General features: G+C 40.9%; 1 protein-coding gene across 1 annotated transcript in view; it reads right to left on the minus strand.

Moving 5' to 3' along the window:
* Positions 1-21057, minus strand: part of CEP85L (centrosomal protein 85kDa-like) — a 217006-nt gene that overhangs the window by 169806 nt on the left and 26143 nt on the right. The window contains exon 3 of the mRNA XM_011980625.1: positions 15321-15479. Within this exon, the coding sequence (XP_011836015.1) occupies positions 15321-15479 (159 nt within the window). The remainder of the gene's footprint in view (positions 1-15320; positions 15480-21057) is intronic.

A 21057-nucleotide genomic window follows, 5' to 3' on the forward strand; every position in this document is an offset into this window, starting at 1 on the left:
GTCAAGTAAGGGCTTAGAAAACTGTAAAACTCATTCATTTCCTGCATCAGGACTTACTGCAGTTCTGGATAAATAATATTGAGGATATATGCTTAAAATATTCCTAACACCATGATTTGCTTATGTGTTTTCTTCCCCAAGAAAGCTATAAACAGCAATAATTTTAGCTGTAAGTTTTCCTTGTGTGCCCTCCCCCAAAACCAGAGTTAAAGAAAAGATTAATTGCCTGTTTTTCTGTGATCAGCAGACCTTATCTATCCTCCCAATTCCTTGTAAACATAGTTTGTAAGTTCTATAAGGTCCTGCTTTTCTTGCTGTGCAGCTGCAAGGACATAAAACAGGTAAGCATAAGTCGCAATTTCGGTTTTTCTCAATATCTAAGGCAGGTCACTTAATAATTTACTGCCTTTGTTTCTTGCCCCTGTAACATGTTTCCCGCCTCATATATCTCCCGCCTTACAGAGTTTACCCAAGCTAGCAGTGGCAACCCATTCAGGACCCCTTCCACGCGTGGAAGCTTTGTACTTTCGCTCCGCTCAATAAAACCTACAGCTCACTCTCTCTTGGTCCGAGACTCTGTCACTTGCCGCGGTCAGCCACCACACCAATTCTTTGGTGTGGCTAGGCAAAGAACCTTGGGTGTTACATCTTGGCGAGTCAGCCAGGAGACTCCAGGAAGAGTATCCCAATCACCACGCAGTGAGTACCCTCGGATCTCTTTCGCTTGCTATTCTGTCCTGTTCTTCCTTAGAATTCGGAAGCTAAACACTGGGCACCTGTGGGTCTATTAAAGGCAATTAGCATGACCACGGGACTAAAGACAGGGGCGTCACGCTTTCTGGGAAAGGCTCTCCGACAACCCCCAACCCTTTGAAGTCGGGCACATTGGTTTGCCCGGAACCAGTTCTAACTCTTTCACTTTCCGTGGTGGTCCCGAAGTACACCCGGGAGCGCTCAGCAAACGCCACAGTCTCCCAGATATCCTGGTTGAGACCATGGCCCCACCAGAGGCTCCCACAGCACGGGTTACTAAGCATGAGACAGCCACATCTTCTGACCCCTGCCTCCTGGGTCCAAATATCTGCCGGTTAGACTTCTTTCCTCAGCTCGTAAGCAAGATTATTTCCACTAGACAGGACCAAGAATCCCTATTTAGGAGCCTTAAGTTTTTAAGGTGGCTTCCAGAGGTTCCCTGTCCGTGGCGCCCTCCGGAATTTAGGCAGGTGTTGCCATCTGACTGCCACTTTGAAAGGCCAGTTCCCACCACTGCGTATGGTCTCCCACATCAGGATAATTTGAAGACAGATCTGTAATTTCCATGTGGATGGTAGAGGCCCTAGGACATTTCCTTCATTGTTCCCCAGATGAACTTCCCTTTTTTTTGGTGCCTCTCAAGTACAATCTGTGGTGTGTGGGTACGTCCCTTAGAGCAGTTGAATTGCTATTTCAACCATTCCATCATGGGTATTGGAAGGAAGAAAATATAGTCATCTGAGACACAGGATACTGGTACCACCTTAAGAGGGGGGCTTACTCCTGTGACGTAAAGTGGGGACAAAAGGCTAGAATACAGCAGTTGTTCTGTCGACCCTGGCCTAGAGGACATCAACCACCCCTTTTGAGCTTACTAAGCCTCCTGTTGCTAATTCAGAGATTCCTCCTTGAAGGACAGTTTTATGGCCAGGCCCACGTACACTGGGCCTTGGCATGCAAGCATCAGTGGTTACCCCGACCCAGGCCTTGCCACCCTGGAACAGATAGGACACACTGGCAAAGGGACCACAATAAATCCAACAGTCCTCATGCCCCATCTAGAGGTCAATGGATGCACGGCAGGGGGCAAGGACGATTTCCATTCTGCTGGTAAGCATGGTTAAATCCAGTAAATGGAAGGCTCAGGGACGACCATGCACTCCAAGCACAATTGGACTTGACCCTTGGCGGGGTGCCCTAAGGGGAAGACGAGTCCCTAAGACTAACTAGGTGTGCGGGTATACCTGTGTTTAAAATTCCAGACGGGCACCACACCTTCAAAACCAGACACTCCCTTAAGATGTATCCAGAATAAATGGGACAAGTTCGACCCTGAGACCTTAAAAAAGCAGCAGCTGATGTTCTTCTGCACCAATGCCTGGCCTCGTTACTCCTCACAAAACAGAGAAACTTGGCCCCCCTGACGGAAGTGTTAATTATAACACCATTCTACAACTATATCTTCTCTGTAAACGGGAATGTAAATGGAGTGAAGTCCCTTACGTACAGGCTTGCTTTACCCTTCGTGACAATATTGCTGTATGCCAAGCCTGCAAGATTTGCCCAAATGACAAAAACCCACAGTTGCCTCCATGCTCAGGGCCTCTTTCCTCAGCCCTACTCTCCTCCCTCACTGACTCTCCTCCATCCAGCCCCACCCAAGTGTTAGAGGCACACCGAAAAGAAAACGTAAACTCTGCAAACCAGGCACCCAAACTATGTCCCTTACAAGCAGTAGGACGAGAATTTAGGCCCACCCATGTGCATGTCTCTTTCTCACTCTCAGATTTAAAACAAATAAAGGCAGACACAGGGAAATTCTCAGATGATCCCAATAACTATATAGATGTCTTACAAGGGTTAGGGCAGTACTTTGATCTAGCATGGAGCGACATCATGTTGCTCCTTAATCAGACCTTAAGTCCTACTGAAAAGGAGGCAGCTTTAGCGGCAGCCCAGCATTTTAGGGATTTACGGTATCTCAGCCAGGTAAACACATCAAATGGCCCCAGGGGAGAAGGAGACCACAAAAGACGTCCCCACTGTAGACCCTCATTGTGATACCGACTCAGATCATGGAGACTGGAGCCGCAGGCATTTGCTAACTTGTGTCTTGGAAGGGTTAAAAATAGGAAGAAGCCTATGAACAACACAATGCTATCCACAATTACACATGGAAAAGAGGAAAACCCTGCAGCTCTTCTAGAAAGGATACAGGAGGCTCTAAGAAAGTATACCTCCCTAACTCTAGATTCCCTGGAAGGCCAACTTATTCTAAAGGATAAATTTATCACCCGATCAGCAGTTGATATTAGAAAACTCCAAAAGTCTGCCTTAGGCCCAGAACAAAATTTGGAGGCATTATTAAACCTGGTGACCTTGGTGTTCTATTTTTATAGAACCTATTTTATAGGACCGAGAGAAACAGGCCAAAAGGGAAAAGTAAGATAAGCGAAAGACCGCAGCCTCGGTCATGGCCCTCAGACAAGCAAACCTTGGAGGTCTAACAGCTCAAAAAATGGAGCAGGACAATCGTCTGGTAGGGCTTGTTATCAGAGCGGTTTGCAAGGACACTTTTAAAAAGACTATCCAACAAAAAACAAACAGACCCCTCGCCCACGTCCAATATGCCAAGGAAATCACTGGAAGGTGTACTGCCCCAGACGATGAAGGCTCTCTGGGCCAGAGGCCCCCAGCCAGATTATTCAGCAACAGGACTGAGGGTCCCTGGGGCAAGCGTCAGCTTATACCACCCTCACAGAGCCCCAGGTAAGCTCAACCATTAAGGGCCAGGAAATCGATTTCCTCCTGGACACCAGCACGGCCTTCTCACTGTTAATCTCCTGCCCTGGATGGTTATCCTCAAGATCCATTACCATCCGAGGAATCCTAGCACAGCCTGTAACCAGATATTTCTCCCACCTCCTCAGCTGCAATTGGGAGACCTTGCTCTTTTCACACGTCTTTCTTGTCACGCCTGAGAGTCCCACACCCTTATTAGGGAAGGACATATTAGCCAAAGCTGGAGCTATTATCTACATGAATACGGGGGGACAAGTTACCCATTTGTGTACCTTACTCGAGGAGGGAATCAACCCTGAAGTCTGGGCATTGGAAGGACAATTCGGTAGGGCAAAAAATGCCCATCCAGTTCAAATTAGGCTAAAAGACCCCACCACTTTTCCTTATCAAAGGCAATATCCCCTAAGGCCTGGAGTTCATAAAGGACTAGAGGATATTATCAGGCATTTAAAAGCTCAAGGCTTAGTGAGAAAATGCGACAGTCCCTGCAACACCCCAATCCTAGGAGTACAAACACCAAATGGTCAGTGGAGACTAGTGCAAGACCTCAGAATCATCGATAAGGCAGTAATTCATTTATATCCTGCTGTACCCAACTTCTATACCCTGCTCTCTCAGATACCAGAGGAAGGAGAACGGTTCAGTTCTGGACCTCAAGGATGCCTTCTCCTGCATTCCCCTGCACACTGACTCCCAGTTCCTCTTTGCCTTTGAGGATCCTACAGCCCACACGTCCCAACTTTCATAGGTGGTCTTGCCCCAGGGGTTTAGGGATAGCCCTCATCTGTTTGGTCAGGCACTGGCCCAAGACCTAGGCCAATTCTCAAGTCCAGGCAGTCTAGTCCTCCAATATGTGGATGACTTACTTTTGGCTACCAGTTTGGAGACCTCACGTCAGCAGACTACTCTAGATCTCTTGAATTTTCTAGCTAATAGAGGGTACAAGGTATTTAAGTCAGAGGCCCAGCTCTGCCTACAACAAGTTAAATATCTAGGCCTAATCCTAGCCAAAGGAACTAGGGCCCTCAGCAAAGAACAAATTCAGCCTATACTGGCTTACCCTCGCCCTGAGACATTGAAACAGTTGCGGGGATTCCTTGGAATCACAGGCTTTTGCTGACTGTGGATCCCTGGATACAGTGAGATGGCCAGGCCACTCTATATTCTGATAAAGGAGACCCAGAGGGTGAATACCCATCTAGTAGGATGGGAACCAGAGGTGGAAGCAGCCTTCAAAACTTTAAAACAGACCCTAGTACAAGCTCCAGCCCTAAGTCTCCCCACAGGACAAAATTTCTCTTTATATGTCAGAGAGAGAGCAGAAATAGCTCTTGGAGTTCTTACTCAGACCCAGGGGACAGCCCTACAACCAGGGGCATACCTAAGTAAGAAAACTGACGTAGTAGCAAAAGGCTGACCTCACTGTTTATGGGTGGTTGCAGCAGTGGCCATCTCAGTATCAGAGACTATCAAAATAATACAAGGAAAGGATCTCACTGTCTGCACTACTCATGATGTAAGTGGCATATTAAATGCTAAAGGAAGTTTGTGGCTCTCAGATAACCACCTACTCAAATACCAGGCACTAATCCTTGAAGGACCAGTGTTTCAAATATGCACATGTGCAGCCCTCAACTCTGCCACTTTTCTCCCAGAGGATGTGGAGCCAATAGAGCATAACTGCCACCAAATTATCGCCCAGACTTATGCTGCCCGGGAGTATCTCTCAGAAGTCCCCTTAACTAACCCTGACCTTAACCTGTATACTGATGGAAGTTCATTTATAGAAAATGGGGTACAAAGGGCAGGCTATGCCATAGTTAGCAATGCAACAGTACTTGAGAGTAAGCCTCTTCCCCCAGAGACCAGCACCCAGTTAGCAGAACTAGTGGCACTTACCTGAGCCTTAGAACTGGGAGAAGGAAAAAGAATAAATGTATAGATAGATAGCTGGTATGCTTATCTAGTTCTACATGCCCATGCTGCAATACGGAAAAAGAGGGAGTTTATAACCTCCGGGGAGACACCCATTAAGTACCACAAGGAAATCATGAAATTATTGCACACAGTGCAGAAACCCAAGGAGGTGACAGTCTTACACTGCCAGGGTTACCAAAAAGGTGAAGGAGAAGCAGCAGAAGGAAACCGCTGAGCAGACGCTGAGGCCAAAACTGCTGCTAAGCAGGACTTCCCTTTAGAACTGTCCATGGAAGGGCCCTTAGCATGGAGCAACCCCCTCCAGGAGGTTAAGCCCCAGTATTCCCCAACCGAAACAGAATGGGGACTCTCACGGGGACATAGTTTTCTCCCCTCAGGGTGGTTAGCGACAGAAGAGGGAAAGGTGCTCATACCTGAAGCCAGCCAGTGGAAAATACTTAAGACCCTCCAGCAAACTTTTCATATAGGTATTGAAAGTACCCATAAGATGGCCAAATCCCTATTTACAGGGCCAAACCTTCTCAAAACCATCCGGCAGTTAGTCAAGGCCTGCAAGGTGTGCCAAAAAAATAATCCCTTGGTCCATCATAAGGCCCCTCTCGGGGAACAAATAGGGCACTATCCTGGACAGGACTGGCAGTTAAACTTCACCCATATGTCTAAGTCAAGGGGATTTCGATACTTGTTGGTCTGTGTTGATACCTTTACAAATTGGGTGGAAGCCTTCCCCTGCAGAACAGAGAAGTGCCAAGTAGTTAAAATTTTACTTCACGAAATAATTCCTAGATTCAGACCTCCCCAAAGCTTACAGAGCGACAATGGTCCAGCTTTTAAAGCTACAATAACTCAAGGAATTTCCAAGGCACTAGGAATAAAACATCACCTTCACTGTGCTTGGAGGCCACAATCCTCAGGGAAGGTCGAAAAGGCAAATGAAACACTAAGGAGGCATTTGAGAAAGCAACTCCCATGGCCCACTCTCCTGCCTACGGCCTTGGTAAGAATCTGAAATTCCCCTCACAGAATGGGGCTCAGTCCATACGAAATGCTGTACGGATGGCCTTTTCTCACAAATGACCTCCTGCTCCATCAGGAAACGGCCAATTTGGTCAAAGATATAACTTCTCTAGCAAAATATCAACAAAACCTTAAAACTTTACCCAAAGGGTGTGACAGGAAAAAAGGAAGAGAGTTGTTCCAACCAGAAGATCTAGTATTGGTCAAGTCCCTCCCCTCTACCTTCCCATCTATGGATCCCTTGTGGCAGAGACCATACTCAGTAATCCTCTCTATCCCCACTGCAGTTAAGGTGGCAGGAGTGGAATCCTGGATTCACCACACCCGAGTTACACCTTGGACACCCTCTGAGGAACTTACGGGATTATCAGCTCAGGAGTCCCAAGATCAGCCAGACCAGCCTTGATACACCTGTGAGCCATTGGAGGCCCCGCTTCTCCTATTTCAGAAGGAAGCACCCCAGGCTAAAAAGACTCCTACAGTTAATCCTAAAGAAGAAAAACTCATCTCTACCTAAAAGAAGATAAGTAGAAAACCTACATGATCTTTGACCTCTCTCCTTGCTCTCTCTAATGGAGTCCTTATACTGTTTCATCACATTAAACAGTATACTATCCATACTCTTTGCAGTAGGATCACATACTGTAGCTCCTGTCAGGACAAAAATCCTGATCACATCAACCTTTTTTCTATCGTCCTTCCTTTTAACACAATTTACTCCTTCTTCCCTCCTCCTTTCCACTACTGCTCCACCTACAGAGTGCCATGACTCCGTTTACAAGGATCTCCTCTAAGTTTCTTCTAACTCTCCTAATACTAAGTATTCTTTCTGCCACCTCTTCATCCCTCCCTTGCTGCACTTGCTTCTCTAATGCATGCTCTCCTCCCCTTCCCAGAAACACTGATGCAGTCAACTTCGAAAGGATGTTCTTTAAAACTAAATCAGGCTTCACTACCCACACCTATATGAAAAAGGAATATTATAGTCTGCTTCTCTCTGCTCCCACAATGGCTGTACATACCACCAAGGAAAAATGACCCAGTCCAACTGTCCCGATGCCATAGGGACCACCCAGTGTTGGACATATTACACCCATGTGGGTATAACTGATGAAGGAGGTGTCCAGGATAAAGCCAAAAAACATGTCCAACAAGTAATTAAAAACGTGGTCCAACCATCTAACACTCCAAGTCCATAAAACAAACTAGACCTTTCCAGGTTACAAAAACTCTTGACTCTCATTCCCATCTCTGGAGTCTATTTAACACCACACTCACAGGAATGCAGGAGGCCTCTCCTGACAATCCAACTAACTATTGGATGTGTCTTTCCTTGCATTTCCAACCACATGTGTTCCCAGTAGTCCCTGTCCCAGGACACTGGAACCTATCCACCTTAGTCCTAAACACCACCGGGGCAACTGGCTCCCTAGTCACCAATCTCCCACCCATACAAGGCCTCAAATCTCACATGTATAAATTTCAACATGCCTCCAAATAGAAACATCTCCCAATGTCAATCCTGGATACTGGTGACCTCAGGTTTCACCTGTCTAATTTCAGACATCTTTTTCATCTGTGCTAACACAGCTTATTCATGTCTAAATGGCACCCCAAAAGAGTTATGCTTTCTCTCATTTCTAGCACCCCCCATGTTCATTTATACTGAAGAAGAGTTGCAAAGTCTCCTTATACCCCAGTCCCACCAAGCACAAGCTCCTATTCTCCCTTTTATGGTAGGAGCCAGAATACTGGGCAGGCTTGGGACTGGAATTGGAGGTATAACCTCCTTCATCCAATTCTATTATAAAATATCACAAGAATTAAATGATAATATGGAACGGGTTGCTAACTCCCTGATGACCCTACAAAGCCAGCTTAATTCTCTAACTGAGGTGGCCCTCCAAAACCGAAGGGCCCCAGACTTATTAACAGCTAAAAGAGGAAGAACCTGCCTCTTCTTAGGGGAAGAATGTTGCTGCTTCATCAACCAGTCAGGAATTATTGCCGAAAAGGTCCAGGAGCCAAGGGAACGAATAGAATGTAGAAAGAAAGAGTTCCAACTCTCAGGACCCTGGAGTATATTTAACCAGCGAGTATCTTGACTTCTCCCCTTTCCAGGCCCTACATGTAACAGCCATCTTGCTATTACTCGCCTTTGGGCCCTATATTTTTAACCTCCTTGTCAACTTTGTTTCCTCCAGGATCAAGGCCATCAAGCTATAAATGGCCTTACAAATGGAACCTCAAATGAGTTTAACTCACAGTTTCTACTGAGGACCCTTGGATCAACCCACTGGTCTCCTGACTGGCCTAGAAAGTTCCCCTCTGGAGGATAATACAACAGCAGGGCCCCATCTTTGCCCCTAACCAGCAGGAAGTAGCTACAGCGGTCATCGACCAGTTCCCAACAGCAGTTGGGGTGTCCTGTTTAGAGCAAGGACTGAGAGGCAATGCCAGCTGGGCTTCCTGGGTAGAGTAGGGGCTTAGAAAGCTGTAAAATTACTCATTTCCCATATCAGGACTTACTTCGGTTCTGGATAAATAACTTTGAGGATATATGCTTAAAATATTTCTAACACGCGGATTTGCTTATGACTTTCTTCCCCAAGAAAGCTATAAACAGCGACAATTTTAGCTGTAAGTTTTCCTATGTGCCCCACCACCGAAACCAGTTAAAGAAAAGATTAACTGCCCATTTTTCTGTGATCTGCAGACCCGATTCCTTGTAAACACAGTTTGTAAGTTCTATAAGATCCTGTTTTTCTTGCTGTGCAGCTGCAAGGACATAAAACAGGTAAGCATAAGTCACAATTTCAGGTTTTCTCAAAATCTAAGGCACGTCACAAAATAATTTACTGCCTTTGTTTCTCGATCCTGTAATATGCTTCCCGCCTCACGTATCTCTTGCCTTAAAGAGTTTAAAAGGCAATCACCCAAGCTAGCAGTGGCAACCCATTCAGGACCCCTTCCACACTGTGGAAGCTTTGTACTTTCGCTCTGCTCAATAAAACCTACAACTCTCTCTCTCAGTCCGAGTCTCTGTCACTCGCTGCAGTCAGCCGCCACACCAATTCTTTGGTGTGCCTAGGCGAAGAACCTTGGGTGTTACAAAAGGATAAAAAGACAAGATAGAGAGTGGAAGAAAACATTTGCAAACAACATATCCAACAAAGCAGTAGTATCTAAAATATATAGAGAACTCTCAAATTCAACAGTAAAGAAGAAAACTTCCAGATACAGTGGCTCATGTCTGTAATCCCAGCACTTTGAGAGGCCAAAGTGGGTGGATCACTTAAGGCCAGGGGTTCAAGAACAACCTGGCCAAAAGGTGAAACCCCATGTCTACTAAAAATTAGTCAGGCATGATGGCAGGTGCCTGTAATCCCAGCTACTCACGAGGCTGAGGCAGCAGAATCGCTTGAACCTGGGAGGCGGAGGTTACAGTGAGCCAAGATCCCGCCACTGCACTCTTGCCTGGGTGACAGAGCAAGACTCCATCTCAAAAAAAAAAAAAAAGAAACAATACAATCAGAACATGGGTAAAAGGCATGAAGAGACATTTCATGATTGAAGAAATTTTCTTCATTTCTTCATGATTTGAAGAAAACAGACAGGTGGGAAAATAAGCATATGAAAACTTGGTCAATTTACAGGGATTAAGACCTGGTTTTCAGGCCAGCATGTGAGAAGCTTGAGAGTCATCATCTAACTAGTAAAAAGCTAAACAAAGTGAAAAAGCAACAACTCTTCTTAAATCCCAAAGAGAACTGAGATCACAGTACAAACAGCTGCCCCTAAAACAGAAGAGAGCAACTAGGCAAATGCACATAATACAATTACTAGAGTTTGAAACTTATGTGGGACACACCACCAGGCTGGGAAAACTTGAATTATAATTAATTGCTGGAGGCTGAGTATGAAGAAGTCTGAGGTTAAAAATTCTAAAATAACCCTGTCATAGGGAGGCTACCACACTTTTATGAGTTTTTCTTCCAGGAGTTTGACATGGTTCTCACAGCAAATATCAGAGAAAAATCCCCTCATGACTCCAGAAAAGGGAAGATAAAAGGGGCCATTTTGAAATATACCAGAGCACTCTGTTCTTAATAAGGCCTGCCCTCAGGAGAAACTATTTAACCAGAGCCTAACCTCTTTGTAGTTTTAACAGAGCCTAACTTACCTTGGGGAAGAGAAATAACAAACTCCAGTCAATTCTAGCCTTCTGGGTGGTTAAAGGAAAATACCCAACTAAAGCTCCCTGTAGCCATCCTGTCCCACTCAAGTTAGAAAAACCAGGAAAAAACTGAGAAGCATTTGCGAAGTTAAAACCTAGGGGCACCAACTCACTAAAACACTGAGGCCAAATCATAGGACACTTCCCCTCCCCACACACCTTACCATCACATTACTAAAGGTCTGTTCACCAGTTTCTTTTTATCCAGTATATCACAATCAGCTTTCAAAAAATAAAAAGTACAAGGCATACTTTAAGGCAAAAGAAAGAAAATAGTTTGAAGAAATAGAGCAGGCTTCAGGACTAGACTCAAATATGGCAAGAATCGTGGAATTTCTAGACCAGGAATTAAAAAAACTATGATAAATAAGGTAAAGGCTCTAACTGAAAAAGTAGACATCATCCAAGAACAGATGGATAATGTAAACAGAGGGATAAAAATTCCAAGAATCAAAAAGAAATGCTACAGATCAAAAATACTCTAATAAATACTCTAATAGAAATGAAGAATGCCTTCAATGGGCTCATTAGTAGACTGTACTCAGCACAGAAATCTCTGAGCTTGAAGATGTGTCAACAGAAACTCTTAAAACTGAAAATAAAGAGAAAAAGGCTGGCAAAAATGGAACATAATTATTTACAAAAGAAAAAAAAAAGAAGAAGAAGAAGGCAGAGGCTGCAGTCAGCCAAGATCACACTGCTACACTCTAGCCTGGGCAACAGAGCAAGACTCCATCTCAAAAAAAAAAAAAAAAAAAAAAATTGCATTATATCCAAGAATTGTGGGACAACTACAAAAGATATGCCTTACACCCTTCACAAAATTTAACTCAAAACATATCACAAACCTAAATGTAAAACACAAAACTATAAAACTCCCAGAAAATAACATAATAGAAAACCTAGATGACACTGGTTATGGCAATGATTTTTTAGATAAAACAACGGCACAATCCATGAAAGAAACAACTGATAAGCTTAACTTCATTAAAATAGAAAACATCTGCTCTGCAAAAGACAATGCCAAGAGAATAAGACAAGCCACAGAATCAGAGAAAATACAGTAGGCCCTCCATATCCGCAGGTTCTGCATCTGCAGACTCAACCAACAACAGATCAAAAATGTTAACAATAAAAATAATCAAACTTTAAAAACAATATAGTATAGCAACTATTTACACAGCACTTACATTGTATTCGGTATTGTAAGGAATCTAGAGATGATTTAAAGTACATAGAAGTGTGTAGATTATATGTAAATACTACACTATTGTATATAAAGGACTTCAGCATCCTCAGATTTTGTTATCAGGGGTCCTGGAACCAAGCCTCCATAATACCAAAGGATGCCTTTATTTGCAAAAGACATGTTCAATAAAGGCCTGTCATCCAAATATACAAAGAACTCTAAACTCAACAATAAGAAAACAAACAACCCAATTAAGAAATGGACTTTATAAAGACCTTTACAGAGACCTCATCAAAGATGATATACAGGCAGCAAACAAGTATATGAAAAGGTGTTCTACCTCATACATCATCAGGAAAATGCAAATTAAAGCAACAAGATACTACACACGTTTTAGAAAGGCAAAATCCAGAACACTGACAACACCAAATGCTAGTTAGGATGTGGAGCAACAGAACCTTCATGTATTGCTGGAATGCAAAATGGCACAGCCTCTTTGGAAGAAAGTCTGGCAGTTTTTTTTACAAAACTAAATATACAAAATTAAATACACACAAAACTAAATATACTTTTACCACATGACCCAGCAATTGAGCTCCTAAGTATTTAGGCAAGGGAGTTGGGGACCAAAATAAAAGTCCTAAACCCTTCCAACAGACTACTGGACCCTCCTTTGGCTAAAAGATCCCAAAATTTTAAGTTAGCAGCCATGGCAAGACAGGAGGCTGTTCATGATCCATTTGCTTCCAACCCTTTCTAATAATCACTGGATGTTCTCAAAAGCCAGCGTGAGAAAACAAAAGTCCAAAAGACCCCTTCGTTCAAGTCATCTAAACACACCCCTCTCCTGTTTTTACAGTTTCAACATGACAACTATTTTAGGCCACAAAGATTTTCTTATTGATAAATGACTTTTGGAAAGGACTGGTTCTGGCCAGTCACCTGAGGATGCACAGTTTACGGACTTCTTCCCTACATTTCACCTTTTACATGTAGAACCTAATTACAATGCATTTAAATATAAAATCTCCACCCCAAAGTGATTATGGGAGGTATGTTACATATATGTGTAAACCTAAAACACACGTGTGTGGATCTCCTTCATGAATATTCATGGCTCCTTCTGTAACCTGTTGAATATAGCTGTATGCCTGGCCAATCATCAGCATAAATTCCTATCTTAAACCCTTACCCCACCTGACCCCACCCTGCCTGGAAATGCCTATCTCTCAGCTTCTGCTGAGACTATGCCTCCCTGTCTGTCAGAATGGCCTATACAGGCTGCAAACCTTTGTGAGAAATGAAGCTCTCCTTTCCAAATCTATAAACCTCATCACTCTTCAGCTGACAGAGTTGAAAGCTGACGTCCACACAAAAACCTACACACAGCTGTTTACAGCAACATTCCTCATAATTGCCAAAACCTGGAAACAACCAAGATGTCCTTCAGTAGGTGAACGTTGATAAACTGTGGTACATCCAGACAATGGGATATTATTCAGCACTAAAAACAAATGAGCCATTAAGCCATGAAAAGACATGGAGAAACTTAAATGCATATTACTAAGTGAGTAAAGCCAAATCCACAGAACATACGACGACAAGAATCAACCCTAATGCAGGGGGTCCCCAAACCCCAGGCCACAAACCAGCATCAGTCAGTGGCCTGTTGGGAGCTCGGCTGCACAGCAGGAGGTGAGCGGCTGCAGGTGGGTGAGGGGAGCTGAGCACTACCTCCTGTCAGATCAACGGCGGCATTAAATTCTCATAGAAGCGAGAACCCTATGGTGAACTGCACATGCAAGGGATGTAGGTTGTGTGCTCCTTATGAGAATCTAATGATAAATATAATGCAGTGCACTTGAATCATCCCAAAACCATCCACCCCACTCCACCCCACCCCACCCCACCCTGGTCCATGGAAAAACTGTCTTCCACCAAACCAGACCCTGGTGCCAAAAAGGTTGGGGACTGATACCCTAATGCATGAACAATGGGTGATAACAGTGTGTCCATGTAGATTCATCAATTGTAACAAACACACTATACTACTAGGAGATGATGATATTAGGAGGTTGTGCATGTGTGGGGACAAGAGATATATGGGAAATCTCTGCACCTCCCAATGAATTTTCCTGCTGCTCTAAAAAAGAAAGTCTATTGTTTAAAATGAGACATCACTACCACAAGGAGATACCATTATACTATCAAAATGGCTAAATTGTTTTACACCAAGTGGTAGCAAGGATAAAAAGAAAACTAGATCACTTATACATACATTGCTGATGGAAATGGTAGTCACTCTAGAAAACTGTGTGACAGTTTCTTTAAAACCTAAATATGCAACTACTACACAATCCAGCAACTGCACTCCTGGGCATCTACTCACCCAAAGAAATGAAGACATATGTTCATACAAAAACCTATACCCACATGTTTATAGCAACTTTATTCATAATAGTCAAAAACTGAAAACATCCCAAATGTTTTTCAATAAGTAAATGGTTAAACAAAGCGTATTCTCTCCAATACCACCATTACTGAATGCTACTCATCAATAAAAAGGAATGGACTGTTGGCACATGTGACAACTGGATGAAAATCCTGAGAAGCCAATTTCAAAGGTTATATATTGTTATGATTTCATTTATAAAGTATTCTTGAAAAACAAAACTATAGAAATGAAGAGTAAGTGGCTTCTAAGAGTTAAGAGATAAAGGAGACGGGCAGAGAGAGAAGTGGGTGTGGGAAACATGAGGTATCTGGAAATGTTCTGAATCTTGGCTCTATCAATGTCAATACCTTGGTTACAACACAATTATTTCTTAAAACTGCATGTAAATCTATAATTATCTCAAAATAAGAAGTTTAGTTAAAAAGATGAAGGAAAAACTCTAATATGACTAGAGGGCCAATTTTTTTTTTTTTTTTTTTTGAGACAGAGTCTCACTCTGTGGCCCAGGCTGGAGTGCAGTGGCGCAATCTCAGCTCACTGCAAGCTCCGCCTCCCAGGTTCACGTCATTTTCCTGCCTCAGCCTCCTGAGTAGCTGGCACTACAGGCGCCTGCCACCACGCCCGGCTAAATTTTTTTTTTTTTTTTTGGTACTTTTAGTAGAGACAGGGTTTCACCATGTTAGACAGGATGGTCTCGATCTCCTCACCTCGTGATCCACCCGCCTCGGCCTCCCAAAGTGCTGGGATTATAGGCGTGAGCCAACTAGAGGGACAATTTTTTTTATTTGATATACAGTAACACTGAACATTATTAAATATTCAAACACTATAATTTTCAGTATGAAACAATAAAACATATCCCCTGAATATTCTTGTACCACAACCACTCTTCAAAGATTCACATATAAACAATAAGAATTTTAGCTCACCTTCCACGCTATCAGAACAGGAAGTTCCAATGCCAGTGTCTCCACTGTCAGAAGCTATACTGTGTCTCCTGATATGGTTATTTCGATGGTTAGATGGAACAGTTGTGGCCTGCCACAATGATTCATTACCAGGTAGCCATGCTGATGAATAATCTGGGCCTGAAAAGGGAAATATGTAACAGTTAACACATATATCTGAATAGGCAGAAGTTTTTTTTTTTACCTTGTGGAAAATACACAAGGGTATAAAAGGTATAAAATGTTCTTTTCTGCCCAAAATAATTTAAAATGATCAACAAAATTAACCAAATAAATGTATATATCACACATATATCAATTAAGTGTGATTACATAAGCTTTTTCTAGCTGAAGAACTCTGTTTTCTGCTTCTGGGCATTAAACTTTTAAAGATGTACTGCTGTGTTATTAAAAATGTTGAAACTATCCACTTATCTTCAAATGTCAGTACTCTGCTCTAGAATAATTGATAGGTAGGCATCTGTGATTCCACATATATGCATTAGCTGAGAATAATCAGGGCTCAGGAAAAATTCAATAATAATGCATGATAATATAAATAAGATATCCACATGGAATATGAAAACAATCCATTTTTTCTACTATCTATTAAATTTTTTCTACAATCACTTAAAATTTTTCATTATATTACATTATTTTATTTGATTTCCTTAATTATTATTTAATAAGTTTAATAGCACAGCATTTTCCCACTCTTAGATTGATTTGTCCTTTTAATTTAAATATTTTTTAGCTAATTTAAGGTTTTTCAATGTTCTTTCAATGTTTATTTTCACTTACCCATTTTTACTTAACTTTTATTTGACTTTTTCTGTTTTACCCATCACTTATTTTATTGTCTAGTACAGTGCTACTCAAAGGATATCCATGGACCAGTGCCAATCTGTACTATTTGTTACAAGTGAGATGCAGAAATAAATAAGCATCTAGAAATTGTTATTGTACTATAATTAGAAAGAGAAATTTTTAATTTGTTAAACTTTATATAAAACCTGTAGAAGCACAAATCTTTACTAATGCCTAACACAGTGAGCCTCAATTTGGGGCTTACAGAATTATTCATAAAAAGTTAAGAAGTTTCCCACATGAATTTTAGGCTTTCAGTTCAATGACAGTTCTTAAAAAATTAATAAGCACATTACAGATTATCTGAATAGCCACCTTAACACATTATTTCCACATAATTTCAATGCTCCTATATCTATATAGCAATCTTAAAAAGATTTATCACGTAATTCAATGTCCCCATCTGTGTTTTACGGTTGAAATAGCAGTTGCTTCTAAGTAAAGAGCAAATGACATCACTGGGTATTTACCATTATTTGAAACAAGATAGCTTTACAGAATTATTCCATGATACCCTATTGAAACTGGCATGCGAGGAATGCCTTCTGGCAGTTTAAACATAAGGGTAACAAAACAACAAACATGCATAAAATTAATTATACCAGTTTTTTTTAACCACACTTTGAGGAACAGTCGTTCTCTATGTTAATATTAAAATCAAAACATATTAACAAATTAATAAAACCAGACCTAAAGCTACTTCTGTCATACTAAGCTCAACATTAATGATTCATTTTTAATAAAACATTGTCACATTATTATTTTAAAGTTTTATTTAAATGCAATTTATCACTTAAATTTAGACATATATACTTTACAGATGTATAAAGTACATAAGCAGCCTTAAAAGCTTTATACATGTAAATTAACAAATCAAAATTGAAAAATATTGTCCAAAGAGACACTTTTACCAGCTTTGAGGTCCAGAACAACCACTTAAAGCTTTGTAGATTCTACACTTCTCTCAGAATGAGACTTCAATTCAAGTGATTCGACACTCACATTAAAGCACCAGAAGGCATTCTGTCACCAGATCTATTCTAATTCTGATCTGTGGTCTCTAATCTATACCAAAACGTTTTTTTCAATCAGGTAACATCCCATCTAAATGAGCTCAAAGTCCTACCTAAACCATTATCAAAAATGGCAACCAGCCTAGTCTCACAAGTGCAAACCTATTAGCCGGATAATCTTTTTTTTTTTTTAAGAATACCCACCAAATAGCATAAATAGGCTGGGACTTTATGTAAATGAAAAATAAATATAAGAAAATATACCAAATCTCACTAATAGTGGGAGAAGCGAAAAAGACAATAAATTTTCTGGATTTTTAAAACTATCAAGTTGACAAATGAAAGACTGGTGTCAACCAAGTGAGGGGAATGTTCATATATTTTTGTGGCCTTGCAAGTTGGTACAACCTTTCTAAAGGACAAACTGGAAAGTGGTATCTAAATTTCAACATAGACATGACCTTCTACTGAGAATTTATCCTAAGGGAGTATCAGACAAGTACAAATAAACATGAATATAAGGACATTCCTGACAGCACTGCTTAAAGTAAGTAAATGCCTATGAACAAAATATACACTGTAAATTAGTTGATAATGTTTAAGTGCTAAAAATGATTTTATCAACCTATTTTTTAACATGGAAGAATGTCCAAAATACATTAAGTGTGTATGGAAGAGAAGCATTTTACGTAGCTATATAAATAATATGATTCCACAGCTGGAGAAGAGTTTGCACATTTACATACATGGAAGAAGCTTTCAGGAGCTCTGTATCTAAATGCTAACACTGACTATGTTTTACTAAAGGAAGAAATACATTACAGGAATATTTACTCCATCTTTGGTTACTATTATTATTCATTCTACCAGTTTATGTGGGGAAAGGCTGAAAATTACATATACTGATTTGCAGATTATATCAACATTTGATTCTGAGATTAGAAACCAGCTATAGATCAAGATACATAAATTCAGATTCCTAGTAACAATTTTTACAAAAGCTGCATAAAATGGCTAAAATTAAAACTCTCGCTTTTAGGCAATATAACTATTTTAAGCAGTATAAAGTCACGCTCCATTAAAGCCCACAACACACCTCTACCCTATTTATTGTTGACAAGTCTTGGACAATAAGCAATCTGTAGATTAAAAGGAAATAATCATTCTCTCACTCTGTCTCCACTCACTCACTCACTCCAGTAATGGGGAGGAAAGCCCCACTGTATATACTAATGCTATGGTGTTATTATCACAAGTTAGGACAACCTTCAATCATTAGTCTTGTATAATTAACTATTGCCAGAAAAACAGTTCAACAAAACCCTTTTCTGTCAAGAGCCAGATAGTAAATATTTTCAGTTTTGTAGGTCACTCAATCTCAGTCTCAACTAGCCAATTCTGCCACTGTAGTCTAAATCAGCTGTAGACAATAAAATGGATGTGGCTATGTTGTAATAAAACTTTATTTACAAAAACAGGCGACAAGTCAGATGTAACCTGGGGACCAGTTTGCAGACTCCTGAGATGTAGGGTAAAAAATCATTCTGACTGAAAATATTCCCTAAAATTCAACTGATTCATAAGTAACTCCAGCCATCCTTTATTTGGAAGAAAAGTAAGCTTATCCTAGACGACATATCAGCAAGCCAGGCTGCTCAGAATCTGACAATTCATGAAAGCACTACTGAGATTTTTGAAGGATTACAAAGACAAATAAATGTCAACAAGTGTTTTAGGTTTCTTTTTCCAGAATAAGTGATCTCAGTTTATCCATATGGTATGGAACTCTTGGACAATGTCGAATACGTGTGATGGTTAATTTTATATGACAACTTGACTGGACCTTGGGGTGCCCAGATATGCAGTCAAACATTACTTCCGTGAAGGTGTCTGGATGAGCTCAATATTCAAATTGGTCGACTGGGTAAAGCAGACTGCCCTGCATAATGTGGGTGGGCTTCACTGAATCAACTGAAGGCCGGACCAGAACAAAACAGCTAACCATCCCCTAAGCAAAAGAGAATTCTTCTTGCCTGATCCCCTTTGACTAAAACACTGGCTTTTTCCTACCTTCAACCTTGAACTGATCTCTTCCTGGGGCTTAAGCCTACCAACCTTCAGACTGGAACCATGCTATCAACAATCCCAGGTCTCCAGCTTGCCAAATCACCTCACAGATCTTGGGACTTCTCAGCCACCATCATCTCATGAGCCAATTCTTAATTAATTAATTAATTAATTAAATCCTATTGGCTCTGTTTCTCTGGACAACTTGAATACAATATTGAGAAAACTAGAAAAAATCTAATTTTGTCTACAGATGTGAAAGTGGGGACAGTCTTCTATTTGGAAAAGAACAATAGTTGTAATCTTCAATTTCCATCACAGTATCTCAGTATCATCTACTCAATAAGATACCTATTCCACAGATTTCCAAAGCACATCAGTACAATCTCAACTATCTGTTATCTAGCTCTTACACAAAAAAAGCTATGAGAAATGACAGGGAAAATGGTCTAAGACATGCTATCATTCCACCCCTCTAGAAACTCTAAATTCTATCTTTGAATCACAGAACAGTACACACTTAGAGCCTTTTTATTTAGCAACTCAGGGAAATGGTCTTCCTAGAATTTCCTTCAGTGTGCTGACACCTTATAAACTTGAACCTCAGATTTTTACAGAAGGACACAAAAAGTAAGCAACCACATAAATCATCAAATTGTTGTCTAGGCCAGGCAGGGTGGCTCACACCTGTAATCCCAGCACTTTGGGAGGCCAATGCAGGCAGACAGCTTGAGTTCAAGAGTTTAAGACCAGCCTAGGAAACATGGCAAAAGTCCATCTCTACAAAAGAAAAAATATACATACAAAAAAAATGTTTGCCTGTGTGCATGGTGGCACACGCCTGCAGTCTCAGCTACTTGGGAGGCTAAGCTACTTGAACCTGGGAGGTTGAGGCTGTAGTAAGCCGAGATCATGCCACCACACTCCAGCCTGGGTAATAAAGCAAGACTCTGTCTCAAAAAAAAAAAAAAAAAAAAAGTTGTCTATATATTTAAAAAATTAAAGGTAAACACTAAAAATATTTGCAGATATGGTACTAATGCATAATTATAAAGAGATCATAAGCAAACTAAAAACTAAATAAATAAATACTAAATGAGTTTAGTCTAAACGGACAAAGGACAAACCCCAAAGGGAAAAACACAAATAAATAAAAACCTCTGAAAAATAATCCGAGCCCACTGGTAAACAAGTAGTATCAAATTCAGAAGACATGCTATTCTTCAGCTATCAATCTAGCAAAAATGTTAAAAGAACAAAACAACAGTATTCCTAGATACTCCCATACACTGATAATGGTAATGTTAATCTGTTCATTACAAAAACACACTTTTGATAGGCTATTAGGCAATATACATCACGTGTGGCACATGCCTATAATGCCAGCTACTCAGGAAGCTGCAGCAAGATTGCTTAAGCCCAGGAGTTCAAGACCAGCCTGGGCAACACAGTGAGACCCTGTCTCAAAAAAAAAAGAAAAGAAAAGAATTAACTATATAAATTGATCTCCTCCCACCTGAACTAATTTTCCTTAACCTTTAAGTATAACTATGTCTTTAAAAAGAAGATCTGGTATTTTATGTGCCTCAAACACTGAAGATGATTTAAAAATGTCATGAAAATAACATTCTAATCTTTTAATTTAGACTGAAAAAATTCACGGTCTGAGAAGAATGACATGACTTGTCTTTAGACAAGTCAATCCAAAAACACAATACAGGAAGAAGTACACGTGAAATATGCTGACTAAGTGATTTAATAAGGAAAATTTT

The sequence above is a fragment of the Mandrillus leucophaeus genome, unplaced genomic scaffold (genome assembly GCF_000951045.1).
Source record: "Mandrillus leucophaeus isolate KB7577 unplaced genomic scaffold, Mleu.le_1.0 Scaffold1047, whole genome shotgun sequence".
In the NCBI taxonomy this organism is placed as follows: Eukaryota; Metazoa; Chordata; class Mammalia; order Primates; family Cercopithecidae; genus Mandrillus; species Mandrillus leucophaeus.